The 19246-nt window shown below is 41.8% G+C and overlaps 1 protein-coding gene across 1 annotated transcript; it reads right to left on the reverse strand.

Annotated features, from left to right (window-relative positions):
* Positions 1 to 17234: 17234 nt before the first annotated feature.
* LOC111889937 (uncharacterized) lies at positions 17235 to 19002 on the reverse strand. Its single transcript, XM_023886083.3, has 4 exons — positions 18647 to 19002; positions 18192 to 18563; positions 17842 to 18099; positions 17235 to 17750 (listed from the first exon to the last, which is right to left on the reverse strand). Exons 1-4 carry the CDS (start codon positions 18686 to 18688, stop codon positions 17433 to 17435), a joined length of 990 nt encoding a protein of 329 aa, XP_023741851.1. The 5' UTR covers positions 18689 to 19002; the 3' UTR covers positions 17235 to 17432.
* Positions 19003 to 19246: the final 244 nt, after the last annotated feature.

Here is a 19246-nt window from a genome sequence, read left to right on the forward strand (position 1 = left end):
TCGTCTCCGGGTGAACACGCGATGGGTCAGCAGCAAACCCAAGCATGGTGCAGAAGCGGGGACGAGAAATCGACGTCTTGTGTTCCGCCACTTCGAAAAATACCATGTCGACGGCCTTGTCGTAGTAAGCCGTCGCGTAGACCTGAGATAAGGCCACCATTGGCACTGTTTCAATCCGTGACAGTGCAGGAGCAAGCTGGGAGTATTTGAGACACTCGATGACCGGCGACATATAAGAATCATAGGCCAGTGGGTTGAGATCAATCACGAGGCATTGCTGAGGACGGATTGGAAGAATCTGAGAAGTAGCATGGACGGAAGAGGATTCAGCCATTGTTGCAGGTTTGGAGAAGAAGATAACCGGGAAAGAGTTTGGAAGTATTTTTGCTTTGGAAATTATGGGGCAGTAAAGAGGTAAAAGGTGGTGTTGATGGGATTTTATAGTAGGTGATAGGAGAGAGAAAAATCGTTTCAAATCTCTTATGGAAATACGATACGGGTTTTTGGAGTGACTGATTGGTGACAGTTGGGACGTGCGATGATCACGTAGGAGAGAGAGTGTCAGATTCCTAGGATCACGCCGCCCAATAAGCGCCGGTTCAGAGAGAGGAACCGTTTCCATTTCCACACGCGCCATTAATGCCAGATTGATGACGCTTCAAAACTGCACACGCGTCCAAGAGTGTCAGAAAAAGCGCGGCCGCTTCAAATTCACGCGCCCTCCTTTTTACCGTCGTTTGAATTTCTATCCTTTGAACTTCCCCCGCGTCAGCAACCTTTTGGTCTTATCCCCTTTTAAACGGCATCTTTTGAGTTAAACGCCCACGTGGATTATTGGTAACCATAACTTCATTATTAATCATCCAAGAATTATCCAGCCTGTAAAATAATTAGTAACGGAATTTCAATAAAGACAAAGTGAGGTAGCTCACGATTAGAATAAATGAGTTAGCCTTATTGGGAAGACAAGGTTTGTGTATACCAGGTCATGAAGTCTATTATTCAAAATCTTATGAGGCTTGGGACACATACAGCAGCATGCTTCTAGGGACACTTAAGTAATTCATCAAATATAATCCCATAAAAATATTTTTGGAGTTTTAATATCTCAAAAAAAATAAAATTAATAAAATAAACTTAAAAAAATGATTTAAAAAAAACTTTGGAAAAATTTAAAAACCGAACCCGAACGTTCGGTTGGTTTCGGTTGGAAGAAGTTGAAAAACCGAACCCGAACCTTCGGTTGGTTTCGGTTCAGGAAAATTTTGAAAAACCGAACCCGAACCTTCGGTTGGTTTCGGTTCTTGAAAATTTTGAAAAACCGAACCCGAACCTTCTGGAGATTTCGGTTTTGGAAAATTTTAAGAAACCAAGGAGTTTAGATATGCAATATGGAAAAACTTTTTACACAAAGCAAAACAAATCTTGCACACGAAATATACAACACAGAAAAACTACCTTTGAAGTAATGAGCGAGTTAGATGGTTGAACCGAACCCGAACGTTCGGTTGGTTTCGCTTCTTACGTTTGAGGTTGAGAGGTAGTGTGAGGTACTGACTCTGATTCCATCATTCCTAGCCCTTGCAATATTTTATTGAACGATGCTTCTGGAAGAGCTTTGATGAAGACGTCAGCCAGTTGATCAGTGGTTCTTACGAAGTGAACTTCAACATTTCCATCTTCCACATGATCTTTGATGAAGTGATACCTCAGTGCTATGTGTTTGGTTTTAGAGTGTTGCACTGGGTTATGACAGATCCTAATTGCACTTTCAGAGTCACAATATAGTGGGATCTTCTTCATATTGAGTCCATAGTCTCGAAGTTGACTCTGGATCCAAATCACTTGTGATGTGCAGGATGCAGCGGCAATGTATTCCGCTTCGGCAGTAGACAGCGACACACATGTTTGTTTCTTGGATTGCCAGCTGACCAACTTCCCATCAAGAAATTGACAGCCACCAGTTGTGCTTTTGCGGTCGAGTCCACATCCTCCAAGGTCAGCATCAAAATAGGCTTGAACGAAGAAGCCTGAATTGGATGGATACCATAGACCTAAGGAGGCGGTTCGCTTGAGATAGCGTAGGATGTTCTTCACTGCCAGCATGTGAGGTTCGCGTGGGTTAGCCTGAAATCGAGCACAATAGCACACAGAAAACATGATATCAGGCCTGCTAGCAGTTAGATACATCAATGAGCCTATCATTTGACGATAGAGCGTGATGTCGACAGCCGGTTTATCTAGTAAAGGGGTAAGTTTGGTGCCGAATGCCATTGGGACTTTGACTTTTGAGTCTCCCATCATGCCAAACTTCGCTAGGAGAGTCTTCGTGTAAGCTTCCTGATTGATAAAGATGCCTTCGGGTCCCTGTCTTATATTTAAACCAAGGAAAAAATTAATAGGACCCATTGAGCTCATTTCAAACTTAGTCTCCATCAACTTTCTGAATTCAGCTGTTAAGCTGGGATTCGTAGAGCCAAAGATGATGTCATCGACATAAATTTGAACTATCATAAGGTGGTTACCTTCCTTTTTGCGAAAGAAGGTTGGGTCAACCGAACCTTGTTTGAATTTGGACATCTTTAAAAATTTTGTAAGCGTTTCATACCAGGCTCTCGGAGCTTGTTTAAGGCCATATACAGCTTTATCCAAGATGTAGCAATGATTTGGATACTTTTCGTTCACAAATCCAGGAGGTTGCTCCACATACACAGTTTCTTCAAGTTCTCCATTTAGAAATGCGCACTTGACGTCCATTTGGAAAACCTCAAAGTTTTTGTGAGCAGCATAGGCCAGAAATATTCTAACCGATTCTAACCTAGCTACTGGAGCGAACGTCTCTTCGTAGTCTATCCCTTCCTCCTGACAGTATCCCTTGACCACCAGACGAGCCTTGTTCCTTATGACATTACCTTCCTTGTCCATTTTGTTTTGAAAAACCCATTTAAGACCAACAACCGAAGCATCTGGAGGAGTTGGAATGAGGCGCCAGACTTTGTTCCTTTCAAATTCATTCAGTTCGTCTTGCATTGCTTGAACCCAATCAGAGTGATCGAGGGCAGTATTCACTGTCTTCGGTTCAACTTTTGATACGAATGAGTTAAACATACAAAACTCAACCTTTGAAGGATGTCTGTTTTGCCTTCAGTTGAGATCGGGTCAGAACCTTTTCAGATACATCACCAACTACTTGAGAGATAGGATGATCTCTGGTCCATTTTGTAAGAGGAGGGTAATTCGGATCGAAGGTTGGATCTAGTTCAGCGTTGATCATCTCGTCTGGCTCAGATTGGCTATCAAAATCAAGCGTCATATCATCATGCTCCCCCTCAATTGATGAGTCTTGAGAAACATGAGGTTCAGGGGTTTATTGCGGTGTTGGGCTTTCAGACATTGAAGCACCTTCGTTTGGAGGGACATCTTCGGTTGGAGAGTTACCTTCGGTTGGTGAAGGACCTTCGGTTGAAGTAGTAGAACTTAGCTCCCCCTGGACTTGTGAGCTTGGCTCCCCCTCGACATGAGAACTTGGCTCCCCCTCAACTGATGCATTGATGGTTGGAGATTCATCAGTGGGCAATTCTCCTTCATGCATTCTTCTTGCAGCATCTTCGACAATCTGCTTTATATGATCTATTTTGTTGTCAGCTGCACCTGCTTCTAAGAGAGAAGCTTTCTCCGGTTCGTCAAATAGGTCCAGAAAATTTTCGTACAAATTGGCGATTGAGACTGTGACTTGGCCAGTTTGAGGGAAGATTTCCCTGGCAGTGTCATATATGGCCTGTAACTTCTTGACATAGTTATCATCAAAGGTCACATAGTATGTCTCTTCAATCCTTCTTGAACGTTTGTTTAGGACCCTGTACGCCTTGGATGTGAGCGAGTAACCCAGAAAGATTCCCTCGTCGGCTTTGACATCAAACTTGTTGCAATGTTTTTTAGAGTTAAAGATGAAACACCTTGAGCCAAAAACGTGGAAAAATTTCACATTGGGCTTCCTGTTGTTCAATATCTCATATGGTGTGAGCGTGAATCGCTTGTTGAGATAGGACCTGTTTTGTGTATAACAAGCAACAGAAATAGCGTCAGCCCAAAAATAAAGAGGTAAGGAAGCGAAACTTAACATAGTTCGGGCAGCTTCACACAGAGATCGGTTTCGTCTTTCGACTATCCCGTTCTGCTGTGGTGTGTAGGGAGCTGAGAAATTATGACTAATTCCCTTTTCTGCAAGAAACTCTTCAAACTCTCTGTTCTTGAATTCAAGACCATTGTCGCTCCTGATGTTTCGAACGACCTTCTTGAGCTGGACTTCAATTTGCTTGATAAACACTTTCAGCTTTTGAGTCGCTTCAGATTTGAGCTTTAGAAAGAACACCCATGTAAATCGAGAGAAGTCATCAATGATAACAAGAATGTACTTGCTACCACCGATGCTTTCAATAGATGAAGGACCACACAAATCAATATGAAGCAATTCGAGTGGTTCAACAACTTTTTTGTTAATTACGGATGGGTGACTTTGACGACTCTGCTTTCCCATTTCGCATGCGGCACATAAATGCTCTCTGTCAAACTTGAGCAATGGAAGACCCCTAACATGACCTCCAGTGACAAGTCAGTTGATATCTTTGAAATTTAGATGAGAGAGTCTTCTGTGCCACAACCAGCTTTCGTCGGATTGAGCTTTTGATAGCAGACATATGGCTGGGTTTCCTTTGATAGGTTTCATGTTTAGAGGAAACATTTCACCCTTTCGCTCTGACTTCAGAATCACTTTCTTTGTCTTTTTCTCTATGATTTCAGAACCTTCATCATCGAATGACACTTTGAGACCTGTACCTCCAACAAGCTGAGATACACTAATGAGGTTGTGTTGAAGTCCTTCCACATAGGCCACCTTCCTAATGGTAAAATCACCATTCGTTATCATCCCATATCCCTTTATGGTGCCGAAAGAGTTATTTCCAAACTTAACGTTGCCACCATTTGCAAGAGATCTGTATTCCCTGAGCTCCTCTTTCCTCCCTGTCATGTGACGCGAGCAGCCACTGTCGATGTACCATTCTTCGTCAAACTGCTCGTCACTTATAACCTGCAAAAATTAAGCAGATTTAGGAACCCAAAGTTTCTTGGGTCCATGTGAGGTTTTCATGGGAACAGGAATAGTTAGAGAGATGTCAACAAGATATGTTCTTTTAATTAGAGCTGTTTCATCTTTCTTTTTAATGGTGAATACTTTTATTTTGTTAAGATTGGATTTGTTCACTTTGGACTCAGGTTTGGAGTCATCGACCTTTTGCTTTCCCTTCTGTTCAGCTGAAGAATGATGTTTTTGAGGGCAAGCGGGATTAGTTTTGGAACTAGATGGAGATGAATGAGTAGAAGTAGAAGAAGGAGAAGAATTAGAGCGAGAGAATTTTGATGGAGAGGACTTCCTGGCTGATGACTCTAGGTGACCCTTTTGCTTTTGATCATTAGAGGGGCTGACCTTCAAGTCTTGTTCTCTTTTGACTTCAGAACCGAACCTCTGCGTTCGGTTGAAGTCGTTCTTGGAACCGAACCTTTGGTTTCGGTTGAAAATCTCTTGTGAACCGAACCTTGACTTTCGGTTGGTATCTTCCTGTGAACCGAACCTTGACTTTCGGTTGTTGTTTTCTTGCGAACCGAACCTTGGCTTTCGGTTTTTGTTTTTTTGCGAACCGAACCTTGGCTTTCGGTTGTGGGAACTATCAGGCTTTCTTACGGGATTGTTTTCATACTTCAGATTCTTGTCTTTGTGTGAATAGTATGCATTCTGGGAGTGCCAGAATTGTTTCCTTTCAGAAAGGTTTTTCCTGTATCTTAGGTTCCTTTCTATCTTTTTATCCCTCATCTGTTTAGGTTGATGATGAACGTTCGCTTTCGCTTTTGATGTCACCTTGGCTGGTTCCTTTTGAATTTTAGGTGTTTTTCTTTGAGCCGAGGGAGCAGAGGGAATATTTGAAGAAGATTCAGTTTGCCCTGAGGAAGTGGAAGGAGTATCTGATGAAGTTTCACTTTGAGCTGTTGGCTTTGAAGGAATGTCTTCTTTTGCTAAACGATCAACCTCTTGAGGAACATTTTTTGTACCACTTGTGCTTGGTTCACTGAAATTATCAGGTTTGTTCAAGGGTTCAGGTATGTATCTCCCTTTCTTCATCCAGGAGGTTCTTTCAGATAGGCCAACGGTTTCGTTTCCATTATCGATAGGAGCTTCCCAGAAGTACTCATCACAGCCATCAACATTGTCTTCGTTAACGATAGCCGTGAGTTCAGCTGTTTGATGTTCGGTTACTCCAGTCACCTTGTATACCTGATTTGGAGTGGTCCTGACTCTTTGATACACAACAGCTTTTTCTACTAATTTCGGGGACTTTTGTTGGGACAATCTAGCGAATTCCACAGAATTTTCAGAAATAAGATTTTTGTGGTTTTCAGTTTCGCTTTTAACAAATTCTGAGTAGTCAACCGTATCCTCTACAGAAAATTCACTCATGTTTTCGTCCTCGTTAAGCTCAGATGCATTTTCAACATCGATTTTGTTTTCTGAGCTTACGTTGGCGTTTAGAGAGTCAAACTTTTGCATGGTTTCGGTTCTCAGTTTAAGTCTGTCATTTTCGTCCAAAAGATTTTTGAGCATGTCCTTATGGTCTTTGGATTTAATGAAGGACTCAATTTTGTCCAGTCCAATTTTATAAGTTGGGTTGACATCATCAGAAGATATCACACTCTCATATTTATAGGCTTCGGCATCGATTTCATCCTCCTTAAATTCTAGGAAGGGCAAAATCATGCGATGGATCGTTTGACCTATCTCACAGTCCAAGTGAAGTTGAGTAATGTTGGAATATAAACGTTTAGCTATTAAACAAAAAACATTTCGTTGTTTTAACAATTTCAAATTGTCTCTCTGCAAATAAATGTTTTCATCTTTCACTTTGATTAATTCCGACTCTTTTAACTCAATCCACATACGCCGCTCCTCACTCTTCGACGCCACCCTGCTTAATTGATCAGTCAGGTTAGAATTGGTGACTCGAGTTTGAGTTAAGCTACTATCTAAATGAGAAATTCTTGTATTAACGTTTTTTAGTTCTTTCTCATATGAGGATGATGGTACTTTAGATGAAATAAAAACAGATTGTACCTTCTTTATCAGTTCATCAAGCTCATTGAACCGTTGGCTGAGTGGTTTGGCCGTAAAGCACATATCCTCCTGCACCTTCGGTCCATTGCCTCCTCCATCGGTATTGTATCCCCTCATCTGAGATACGCCAGACACCATGAAGCATTTTCCACCACTGCTTTCCTCCTTAGCCATATAAGCCTTTCCATGAGTAGGCTTCCTCACTTCTTCGTCTTCTGAGTCAGTAGACCAAACTTCGGTGCTACCGAACTCATCGTCATTAACCGAACCCTGCACAATAAGAGCATTAATAGAAGGGTTAGTGGTAGACTTCTTCTTTCTCAACTCATCCAATCTCTTCTGCAGCACGGCTTCCTCATCCTTTCCGTCATACTTTTCAGCCATCTTCTTAAGGACACAGTCCTTAGCATAGTGGTTCTTGCCCCCACAGTAGAAACAGCTTACTCCGGAATCACCATCTGCCTTTGGTTCCTTCTTGAGCTCCTCAGCCTTCGGTTCATTGTTTGCTTTTTCAGAGCTGTAACTCCCCTGCCAGTTTCGGTTTTTGCTGGGGAATCTCTTCTTTATGAACCTCTTAGGATTGGATACCATCATGGCATAATCCTCAGTTGTGAGGTCATATTCTTCCAAGTTGAGCTCTTCATCCTCCATCACGGCTTTACTTTTGGATAGGAGGGCCAACGAACCAAGACTAGACACAACGTTCTTCTCTTGAACCACAATCTTCTCTTGGGACTTTAGAATACCCACCAGTTTCGCCAAAGAGTATGATTTAAACTGTTCGTGGGCTTTGACTGTGGAAACTACTGCTCTCCATTCAGATCTCAGTCCGTTCAAGAAAGTAACCTTTTGTTTGATGAGCTTCCTTTCGATGTCGTGTTTGATCATCTTGTTGAGAAGATGATTGAAGCAATCAAACGTTTGGGTCACCGTTTCTTCGGTTCCTTGCCTGAATTCTCCAATCTCAGATAGAAGCAAGGTTTGGATGGAGTGTTCAAGATCTTTGTCTGTTGAATACAGTTCGCGAAGTCTATCCCACACTTCCTTCGCCGTAGTGCATGAGCTGACCAGTCTGAATGTGTCGGACTGAAGGGCGAATCTGATCAACCTTAGAGCCTTAATATTGCACTGGAATTTGTCTTTTTCATCTTGAGCAATATTCATCACGTCCTTGAGCAGATCGTTGTACTCTTTTTGCGTCTTGATAATTCTGGATGTAGCAGAATGAGAAAACGGTCCATTGATGATAGCTTCCCAAATGAGAAAACCATTGTCCTCCGATCCAATCACGTAATCTTCAAAATGATGCGCCCATACTTCATAGTCATGGGTGTATAAGATTGGAATCTTTGTCGTCGAACCAATGCTGTTGGAAATATTAATAGGGTTTGATTGCGTCGCGTCCATTATGATCGTAATAACCTGTTCAAAGATCAGACTTGTAATAAAGCAGATTAGGGCAAAACAATAAATACTAAGATACGTCAATTAAGATGACGGCTCAATAAATATCGATGATTGCGGAAAAACCCTAATGGAAATCTTTTTCACAGAAAAGATGTGTATCGATTACACAGCCTCGTGCTCTGATACCAATTGATGGGATTAAAACAACTTTTAATCTATGAAGATCGATTAGATCTTGAACAAGTATATGAATATGAAACAACAAGAACGCAATATTAATAACAAAGCAGAATGCAAAATTGAGAACAAAACAGCTTGAATCAATCGTGTCGAATGATTAAATAAAATCCTTAGAAGAGCTCGATTAAGAACATCAACTGTAAAGGATTAGAAGATTACAAGAATGCTATATCGTAAAGCTCTAAATCTTAAAACATAAATCTTGAATCTTGAAAACTTAACCTAATATGCATGCAAGCATTAACTTTATATACTATACATAAAAGGCTCTCGGTTGGACAGGCCCAAACCGGAGAATACAAGGCTAATCTAACGAGCCCAAAAGACGCAACTTCTAATAAAACTTCAGCCCAACAAATATATTATACTTATTATATATTAATAGATCACAAATAAACTTATTCTCAAAAGTCCATCCTATCAAATTGTACCAGTGAAGGCAACCCAAAAGGACCATGCTAATATCGGGTCAAGTACATCCCATTTATAGTTATGGGCTTAGACACCTAATCCAACAGAATTAAGATTAGGGTTCACAAGGCCAATATTAGGGTTTGGAGGATGATAAAAGATCAGCCTCAAGGACTTAAGGAGGCTATGTATGGTGCAAACCCTAAAATTTAGTGTTTCTCATTCAATCACCAACTCATCGAGTTTTCCTCACCAACTCATCGAGTTGGTCCAAAAAGATGCGCTGCCCAAAAGCCTTTAACACGTTGAGTTGAGGCCATCAACTCGATGAGTTCCAAGGGAAATTTGCCTTTTTAAATAATAAATCTCATACCTGGGAATCGGGATGTTACTACTCTCCCATAAATGGACTAGGCTTCGTCCTCAAAGCCTGCTGCGGTGAACAAATCTGAATAATGCTCCCTCATTTCAGCCTCCAGCTCCTAGGTCCATTCAGATCCCCTCTGATGCTGCTATTGTACCTTTACCAAAGGTACTTCCTTGCTACACAGAACCTTTACCTTCCTTTCCAGTATGGCTATCGGCCTCACGACATAGTTCAGGCGCTCATCAAGTTGAATACCATCGAATGATACCACTGCATCCTCGTTCAATACGCACTTCCGTAACTATGAAACATGGAAAGTGCTATGAATCTGACTGATCTCCACTGGAAGAGCCAATCTATAAGCAACCTTGCCAACCCCAGCAATAACCCGGAATGGTCTAATATATCGGGGCCCAACTCCCCCTCTTCCTGAAGAGAATCACACCTTTCCAAGGTGAGATCTTCAGTAACACCATGTCACCGACCTGAAACTCCAACTTAGATCGGCACCGGTTAACATAGCTCTTCTGCCGACTCTAAGCAATTTGCAATCTCTGTCTGATCTGCTGAATCATCTCTGTAGTCTGCAGGACCACCTCGATCCGACTCATGACCCAAATAGCATCAAAACCCTTTGCCGTCTTCGACAACTTGATGATAAAGTCCATCGGTATCTTCTCCCGTTTCCACATGGGAACCTCCAGAGGCTGTAGCTTTCCATGCAACCTGTGATGCTCTGTCTTGACCATCCTACAGGTCAAGCACCTCTCAACATACCAACCTATCTCTCTCTTCATGCATGGCCACCAATAACTCAATCTCAGATACCGGTACATCTTGGTGGCCCTGGGTGAATAGAAAAGCAAGATTTATGAGCCTCCTCCAACATGATCTGTCTGACCCCGACCCTACCAGATATAGGAACTCATAACCGACCGTAACAAGTCAACAAACTATGACTATCCGGAACAAATCTGGTAATCTCATCCATGATCCTCTAAATCTTCTAATTCTCCGCTCGAACACCCTCAGTCTGAGCCTCCCTGATCAAACCCACAAGTGGAGAATCCATAGATATCCTCATACATGTCACCATAACAAAATATCCAGCCGGCTTGCGGATCAAGGCATCCGCCACCACATTCGCTTTACTCGGATGGTAAAGGATCTCGCAGTCATAATCCTTGACTACGTCCAGCCACCTGCCTCATGTTTAGGTTAGGGTGATCCATAATATGCTTCAAACTCTTGTGATCTGTGTAGATAGTACATCGGACCCCATAAAGGTATTGTCTCTAAATCTTAAGGGCAAAAACCACCGCCCCTAACTCAAGATCATGCATGGGATACCTCATCTCATGCGGATTCAGCTGCCGTGAAGCATAAGCTATCACACATCCTCTCTGCATGAGGACTGCTCCTAAGCCGGTGATGGATGCATCATAGAAAACCACAAAATCCTCAATTCCCTCCAGGGGGATCAAAACTGGGGCCTAGCAAAGCCTCTGTCAAAGGGTCTCAAATGCGGAATACTACTCAGGGCCCCACTGGAAATCAACCCCTTTCCTAGTCGGACAAGTGAAGGGTACTGCAATCTTGGAGAAATTCTGAATAAATCTCTGGTAGTACTCTACCAAACCCTGAAAACTCCTGATATCCAATGGGGATTTCAGAACCACCCACTGCATCACCACCTCAATTTTGGCTAGATCGACCAAAATCCCATATTGGTTAACGAGGTTTCCAAGGAACTGAACCTCTCGCAACCAAAACTCACACTTTGAGAACATAGCATAAAGTCGTTCTTGCCTCAAAACCCGCAAAAGCTCGCGAAGATGCTCCTCATGTTGCTCTCTGGTCTTGAATATACCATGATATCATCAATAAACAAGATAACCAAATGATCGAGCATCGGCCTGCATACCCGATTCATCAAATCCATAAATATCGTTGGCGCATTGGTGAGCCCGAATGGCATCACCACGAACTCGTAGTGCCTATAATGAGTCTGGAATGCGATCTTCTCCACGTCCTCCTCCCCCACCCTGACCTGATGGTACCCAGACCTCAAATCAATCTTGGAAAACAAAGATGCTCCCTGCAATTGGTCAAATAAATCATCAATTTGCGGAAGGGGGGTAACGGTTCTTCACCATTAACTTATTCAACTCCCGGTAATCAATGCACATCCGGTGTGAACAATTATTCTTCTTGATGAATAGAATCAGTGCTCCCCAAAAAGAACTGCTTGGACAGATGAACTGCTTGCCTAGCTGCTCCTGCACCTGAGATGACAACTCCTGCATCTCAGGCGGTGCCAATCGGTATGACGCCTTGGAAATAGGAGCCGCACCTGGAACAAGGTTGATTCTGAACTCAACCTGCCTCTTAGGAGGCACACCAGGTAACTCCTTAGGTAATACATTAGCATAATCCATGACAATCGGAACATCAACAACTGACACCTGGTCCCTAATCCGCATGTCCACCAAATAAGCCAAATAACTTGCACACCCGTGTTGAATATACTGTCGAGCCTTGGTTGCCGAACAAAACCTTAAACCCATCCTGGTGCCTTCTCCATAAATAACTAGTTCTCCCCTACTTGGGGGTTCGAACTACCATACAGTGTCCCTCGCAGTCTATCGTGACACTGAATCGGCTCAGCCAATCCGTACCCACTATCACGCAGACATCCCCCATGGGGATAGGAATCAAATTGATCGGGATAGATACTCCGAAGATCTCTAGAATGCAACTCTGATAAACCAAAGAAGAAGAAACCCTATGTTTGTTGGCGATAGAAACTTGCAACGGACACTCCAACTCCCCTATGAGCAAAGCAAACTCCCTACTAAACAACCGAGAAACAAAGGATCGACTTGCACCCGAGTCAACCAACACTAAAGCAGACAAGGAGTTCACTAGAAATGTACCTACAAAAGGTACAAACAAATGAGCATAAAACAAACATAATCAATACAATAAGGGATAAAAACATACCAGTCACAACATCCAGTGCTGTCCTGGCCTCCTTGACAGTAAGCTGGAAAGCGCGAACTCGAGCCCTCGAGGGCTCCGCCCTGCCCTGACTCCCGTCAGTGATCCTCATTATAGCCGGTGCTTAATCCAGTGTCGGCTTGGCAGCGAACAAGGGATATTGGGCATTCATATGGCCCACCTGATCACAATGGTAACAAAGTCTAATGCTAGAAGCTGTATTCTGCTGCCGACAATTCCTCACAATGTGGCCCTGCTTTCCACAATTGTGTCAACCCAAAGAAGACCGACAAAAACCATCATTTACCTTGTCGCACTTCACACAAGTGGAACCGATCTGACTCCCAGAATTGAAGTTAGCGGCCCTGAACCGCTTCGTCGCAGGTTGGGACTGCGTCGGGACCAATCTCAACTCCTGAGTCTACAACTCAATCTCAATCTCACGCCGCCTGGCGGCCTCTTGCATCTCCAACAAGGAACCATAGCATTGTGTAGAAACAAACTGCTTGATATCCGTCTTGAGAATACTCAAGTAACAAGTCATCTGAGCTTGCTCAGATGAAGCAAACTCAGGGTAGAACATAGCTCTCTCTGTGAACATCTTGGTGATCTCTGTAACCGTCTCAAAACCCTGTCTCAAATCCAGATACTCTTATGTTGACCTCTCACGCTCCACCAGCGAGACATATCAGGAGCAAAACATCTCATAAAACTACTCCCAAGGTACAACAGCTCTTTGCTCAACATAATAAGAACTAGTAACGAGCCTCCACCAATCCTTCGCTCCGGACCTCAGAAGGTTCAGAGCATACCAGACCTTCTAGTCAGTAGGGCATGAACAAGTAAAGAAACTTCCCTCCACATCAGATAGCCACCTCATGGCTATGATCAAGTCCTGAACTCCATTGAATGTCGGGGGCTTCGTATTATCGAACTCCTGATACTGAAAGACCCGCCCTGTCCCAACACCTACAGCCGCCACGATTGCGGAAGCCGCATAAGCAGCCGTCTCAGCGTGGCTACAATGCGATCGTCAAAGAACTCCATCATCGTGGTCTTGATAGACCCGAACATCTCTGGAATCTGACCTTGTACAATAGCAACTACCTCCTCGTTAATGATCTCCCTGATGCGGTCCTCTGACAAAACTGGCTCACCCTGTCTGCCAACTCCTGATCTCGACCCGGATTCGATCTAAACTCGTATCATAGTCACCATACTGAAAATACACCAGGAAGATATCAAATAACTCATATATCATAATGGGGGATAAACTCCCAACGAAGCCCTAGGGGTTGTGATTTCCTTGCTACGCGTACGGATCCTGTGGTTTCAGTAGTATGGGCCCATACTACCTTTCACACCTACCCGTATTTGTCTCAAGGATCATTACAATGCCCTAACAATACTCATAAGCAAAGACGAACACTCAATCCTCACTCCCTAGAAGAGAGGCTAAACATCTCACGACTGGTCGGATGACCCCACATGACTAATCCATGAAACTTCCATCAACCCTGTAGCACTCACGTATGATAGCCATACATAACACTGGACCCTATAGACATTCAAACATCTGATCCTACCCTAAGCCCTTCATCAAACAATAACAGGAAATAAGGCTAAACCAAACATTCTCAGGCTATAAGATCTTAGTTATATATAACCATGATGCATACACTAAGCAACTACAGTAATGATGTCAATTCCATAAAAGAAAGGTCCTAGGCTATCATGTATCATATAACCAGGCAATTCTATCATGTAATTCCTGAAGATCGCTAGCCTATCAGTAGCATGTTGTTCTAACATATTACAATATCAAAAAACAGTATGGTATTTTGGGGTCTACTTAGTGGCTCCGACTGATCGTACACATCGCATCCTCCTTGAGTATTTTTAAAACCATTTGATAAAAATCATTTTGAAAATCTTTCCTTAGTTTGAGATTGGATTCACATGAGTGTTCCTCTAATTCACTCAAACCAAGGCTCTGATACCAACTTGTAACATTCATAAAACTCTTGAAAATTCTAAAATTTTTAACCAACCAAAAGAACATCATTTATTACAATTTGTTTTCAAAACAAGTTTCACATAAGAGAAATCCTAGAATCGTAAAATCAAAGCATGAAGAGATGCACGATCATGCCATCGCCTTGCCATAATCCCCTGAGGTACCTGAAACACAATAAAAAACTGTAAACCCAAAGCTTAGTGAGTTCCCCCAAAATACCAATACATAACAAATAGCATAGTTATAATAACAACATACTTTGGGCCCAATCAACCATCCGTTTAGAACACCCCAGGCCCCTCAACCATCGAGTTTGAATGCCAATATACTATGAGTCCAATCATCCTAGGGATGGAATACCCCAATTCCTCAACCATCAGGTTGGAATGCCAACATACTATGGGTCCAACCATCCTCGGGATGGAATGCCCTAGACCCTCAACCATCGGGTTGGAATGCCTCGGCTTGTTGGCTTACACACAAAGCAGTGTAGTCTCAGCCACCAACAAATCATGTACACATATAACAGATAATCATATAATGGTCTACATCCAGTCACACAGATCTATTGATCACAAAGCATAGCAATATCATATCTACTAGGATACCGATCTAACAGATCATAATAATAAAATAGCATGCATAACAGGATATCAATCTAATGGGTCGACATTTGTGCCTTTGACCTGTAAGTACAGTGATGACAACTCACCTTACTAGCAGTGCAGAATTGATAAGGTCCGACTCCAAATCTCAACTCCTATGTCAAAGCCTACAACCATCATGATCAAATCCATCAAAATCCCGAAATATCCAAAATACCCTCAAAAGTCCAACTTGGCCAGCCATGGTCAAAGTCAAAGTCAATGGTCAATGTCAACAGTCCATGTTGACCCAACTCGTCGAGTGCATCTCTTGGACTCGTCGAGTTCTACAAAACTCAGAAAGTCGGGGAAAACCCTAGCCAACTCGCCGAGTTGGCTGGACAACTCACCGAGTTTTCCCCAACGTAACACATATAGCTGGTTCTTCGATTCCAGAGACTCTAAGGCTCAGATGTAAACTCCAAATATGTCTAAAAGGATAAAGTTTCCAACTTTATCCCTTGGGACTACTCCAAAAGCTCTAAAACCGTACCATAAGGCTTGAAAACTCAAAGGCTTAACGATTAAGCACAAATCCTTGAGATTTGGAACCCAACTTTTCCAAAAGAGGTTCTACCCTCAAAAATGTCCCAAAGGTGGGTGCTTTATAGACATGCATGTCTAATGCATGTTTTGAACCAAAAATAGGTCAAAAAGGGGAAATATGACCTAAACTCCATGCATGGCATCAAAACTTGACAAAGGACCAAATCTAACCCATTTTAAGGTCACCTTTACCTGGAGATTCATAAAGTTGCAAACTTTATGAAGTCCATCCATTGCATAATCCAAGAATAAGGAGAAAAATGGACAAAACTCAAGATCTAGCTTTATAGATAAATAAAAATCAGGTCTTGAATACTTATAATCAAGGTTCTAAATGGCGTGAGGCGTGGCGTGGCGGCAAGGCCAAGCCTCAAGCTTAACGAGCCATGGCGAGCCATGGCGTTTTTCAAGGCGTAATGTAAGGTGGCGATTTTGTATTAATTTAAAATTATATTACCACATAAATATAAATTTATATTAAATATAATTACTTATTAGAAGTGTTAGATCAATAACTAATAACAAAAAGTTAACAAAAACCACAATACTTGTATCTCCGATTTGAAAAGACATAATGAAGCGAAAAAAACTGTGTCTCAAACGAAAAAACACGCGCCATAACACGCCATAACGCGCCATGGCGCGCCATATCACGCCTTACCACGCGTTACACCTAACAGCAACGTTATGGAGCTTTTCGTAACGGCGAAGCCACGCCTCACGCATGGCGCGCCTTTTAGAACACTGCTTATAATGGTCCAAAAGAGTGCCAAAATGAAGATGAGAGCTTAGCTTGCTAGATCCTTGCCTCCTTCTCTCAGACTCCTCCTTCTTTTGCTCCAAAATGACACACTAACTCACAATATGAGATGGAATGAATATTAGGGTTCACAAGGCCGATATTAGGGTTTGGAGGCTAATAAAGATTTGCCTCAAGGACTTAAGGAGGTTATATAGGATGCAAACCTTAAAATTTAGTGTTTCTCATTCATCCGCGAACTCATCGAGTTTTCCTCACCAACTCGTCGAGCTGGTCCAAAAAGATGCACAACCCAAAAGCCTTCAACACGTCGAGTTGAGGCCATCAACTCGACGAGTTCCAAGAGAAATTTTCATTTTTAAAGAATAAATCTCATATCTGGAATCGGGATATTACATATATTCAAAAAATTTAGAAATTGTCACTCATATATATTGGTTCAGAAGGCAAAAATATCTATTTACAATACATTTAACTGAAAATTCAAACTATGGTAGGCAAGATGACCATCCATTAAATTTTTTAGAAACCATATGAACAAATCTGAAATGTTTTTGAAAATTACCTTCGACATGCCATTTTTTGAAATGTTAAGAGACCATTTCTGAAATTTTGTACTATTTTTATGTAATTACTACCAACATATAATAAAAAACTATCTATAGTTAGGATAATCGGGATACTTTAAAAAACAATACATTGTAATAGAATAAAATAAAACAGTGACATTATATTACAAAACTGAATTTGGTGTTGGATAATATGGTCCTCCACAAAAAAAAAAAAAAAATACAAAGGTCCATTGACCATTGGAATACAAAACAAACAACAAAACGTAGATAGATAGTAAACATACAACAAACATGAAACTTATGAAATCACTCCTCGTCTGGGATCAACACAACTGATCCTGATGTTTTTCGACTCTCAAGATCAGTATGAGCTTGGATTGCTTGAGACAGAGGATACTTATGATTAAGATGAATCCTCAACACTCCTTTTGCAATATTAGAGAACAAGTCTTGAGCAGCCACAAGCAGCTCCTTTCGATTCTCAACCGTGTATTCTGTGATTGATGAAAACGTATAATAGAGTGATTTGGGTGCAATCTGTTCAACACGCAGAGGCTCTGGTACACCTGAGGCAGTTCCGAAAAGCACCATGTATCCACGGTTCTTTAAGCACTCTAATGATCCCTTCATTTCAAAATGTCAAAATCACACACAGTTAATTAGTTGAAACCAGCCACAAATTAATTAGAAACCATTAATTAATATCATATCTTACGATGAAGGTGTCTTTCCCGACGGAATCGTAGACTACTTCCAGCCCTTTGCCTGATGTTATCTCCATAACTCGATCCACAAAGTTCTCCTCTTTGTAACAAATCACATGGTGACATCCATCTTCTTTCGCCTGCGCAGCCTTCTCCTTGGTCGACACTGTTCCGATCACGGTGGCTCCAATCGCATTTGCCCATTGACAAACCAAAGATCCGACTCCACCTGCCGCCGCATGTACCAGGATCGTATGTCCGGATTCAACCTATATATGGGAATCGTTGTTTGATTAAAACGGAAGAAACTTTTTATCATCTACAAATAATACATAAATCAAGAAATGAATAGGTCACCTACTTTAAAGCCTTTATGGATCAAGACATGTGCAGTGAGACCCTTAAAAATGGCAGCAGCTGCGTCAACGGGATCAACGGAAGAAGGAACAGGCACCGCTAGATCTGCAGGTAGTATTCTCTCTTGGGCGTAAGAACCCACCTCCGGGCTAGCGTAAGCCACGACATCTCCAACTTTGCAGCTGGTTACTCCGGGACCCACCGCTGTTACAACTCCGGCTCCTTCCATACCTGGGATATATGGCAAGGGCGGAGCTAGATTCTGCTCACCTCGACGCATATACACATCCAAGAAATTTAGACCAACTGCCTTTTGCTTCAATCTGATTTCTCCTTCTTTTGGATCTGGGACTTGGACATCTTCCCATTTCAGGACCTGTAACAGAAGTTGAACACCATTAGTCTCCATTGAGTGAAATCAAGAAAGAAAGAAAGAATATAAAGATGGTGATCTATGACCTCGGGGCCGCCGTGCTCATGAATTCTAATTGCTTTAACCATGGTGATTGTGCTGTTGCGTTTGAGTTCAGGAGATTGGATTTGATGTGATATTAATTGTTTTCTGCTGGGTATTTATTCTAGGCAATCTGGTTAGCTTTAGAGTTCTCGTACAGTGAGTGAATGGTGATATGGGTTCTTCACTTCTTCTAGATTTCTCGTAAGAAAAAAAAATCACACGCAATCTTAAGATAGCGCCTGGTTTCTGATTGAGGATTTGAGGCTATCACAGTATCACTTTTTTATGCTGGTGGACACTGCGGAATGGCTTTACGTTCAACGGAACGATAATTCACATCACTTTTTACTCCCATTATTGTAGGCGCCTATAAAGTTAGAAAACAACGTGTATCTTTATGTCGTGCATTATGTATTTAAAATTTTATTAAATATATGTTATTGAAAATTACTATATTATTAATATTATTTATAAAATAATTATTTTTATATTAAGGTGATATACTGATATATAACATCGTAATTATTTTTAATAATATAAAATTTTAACATCTGTTAGAGCATTAATAATAACGAAATCTTCAAAAAAATCTCGATATTTTT

The sequence above is a fragment of the Lactuca sativa genome, chromosome 2 (assembly GCF_002870075.4).
Source record: "Lactuca sativa cultivar Salinas chromosome 2, Lsat_Salinas_v11, whole genome shotgun sequence".
NCBI lineage: Eukaryota > Viridiplantae > Streptophyta > Magnoliopsida > Asterales > Asteraceae > Lactuca > Lactuca sativa.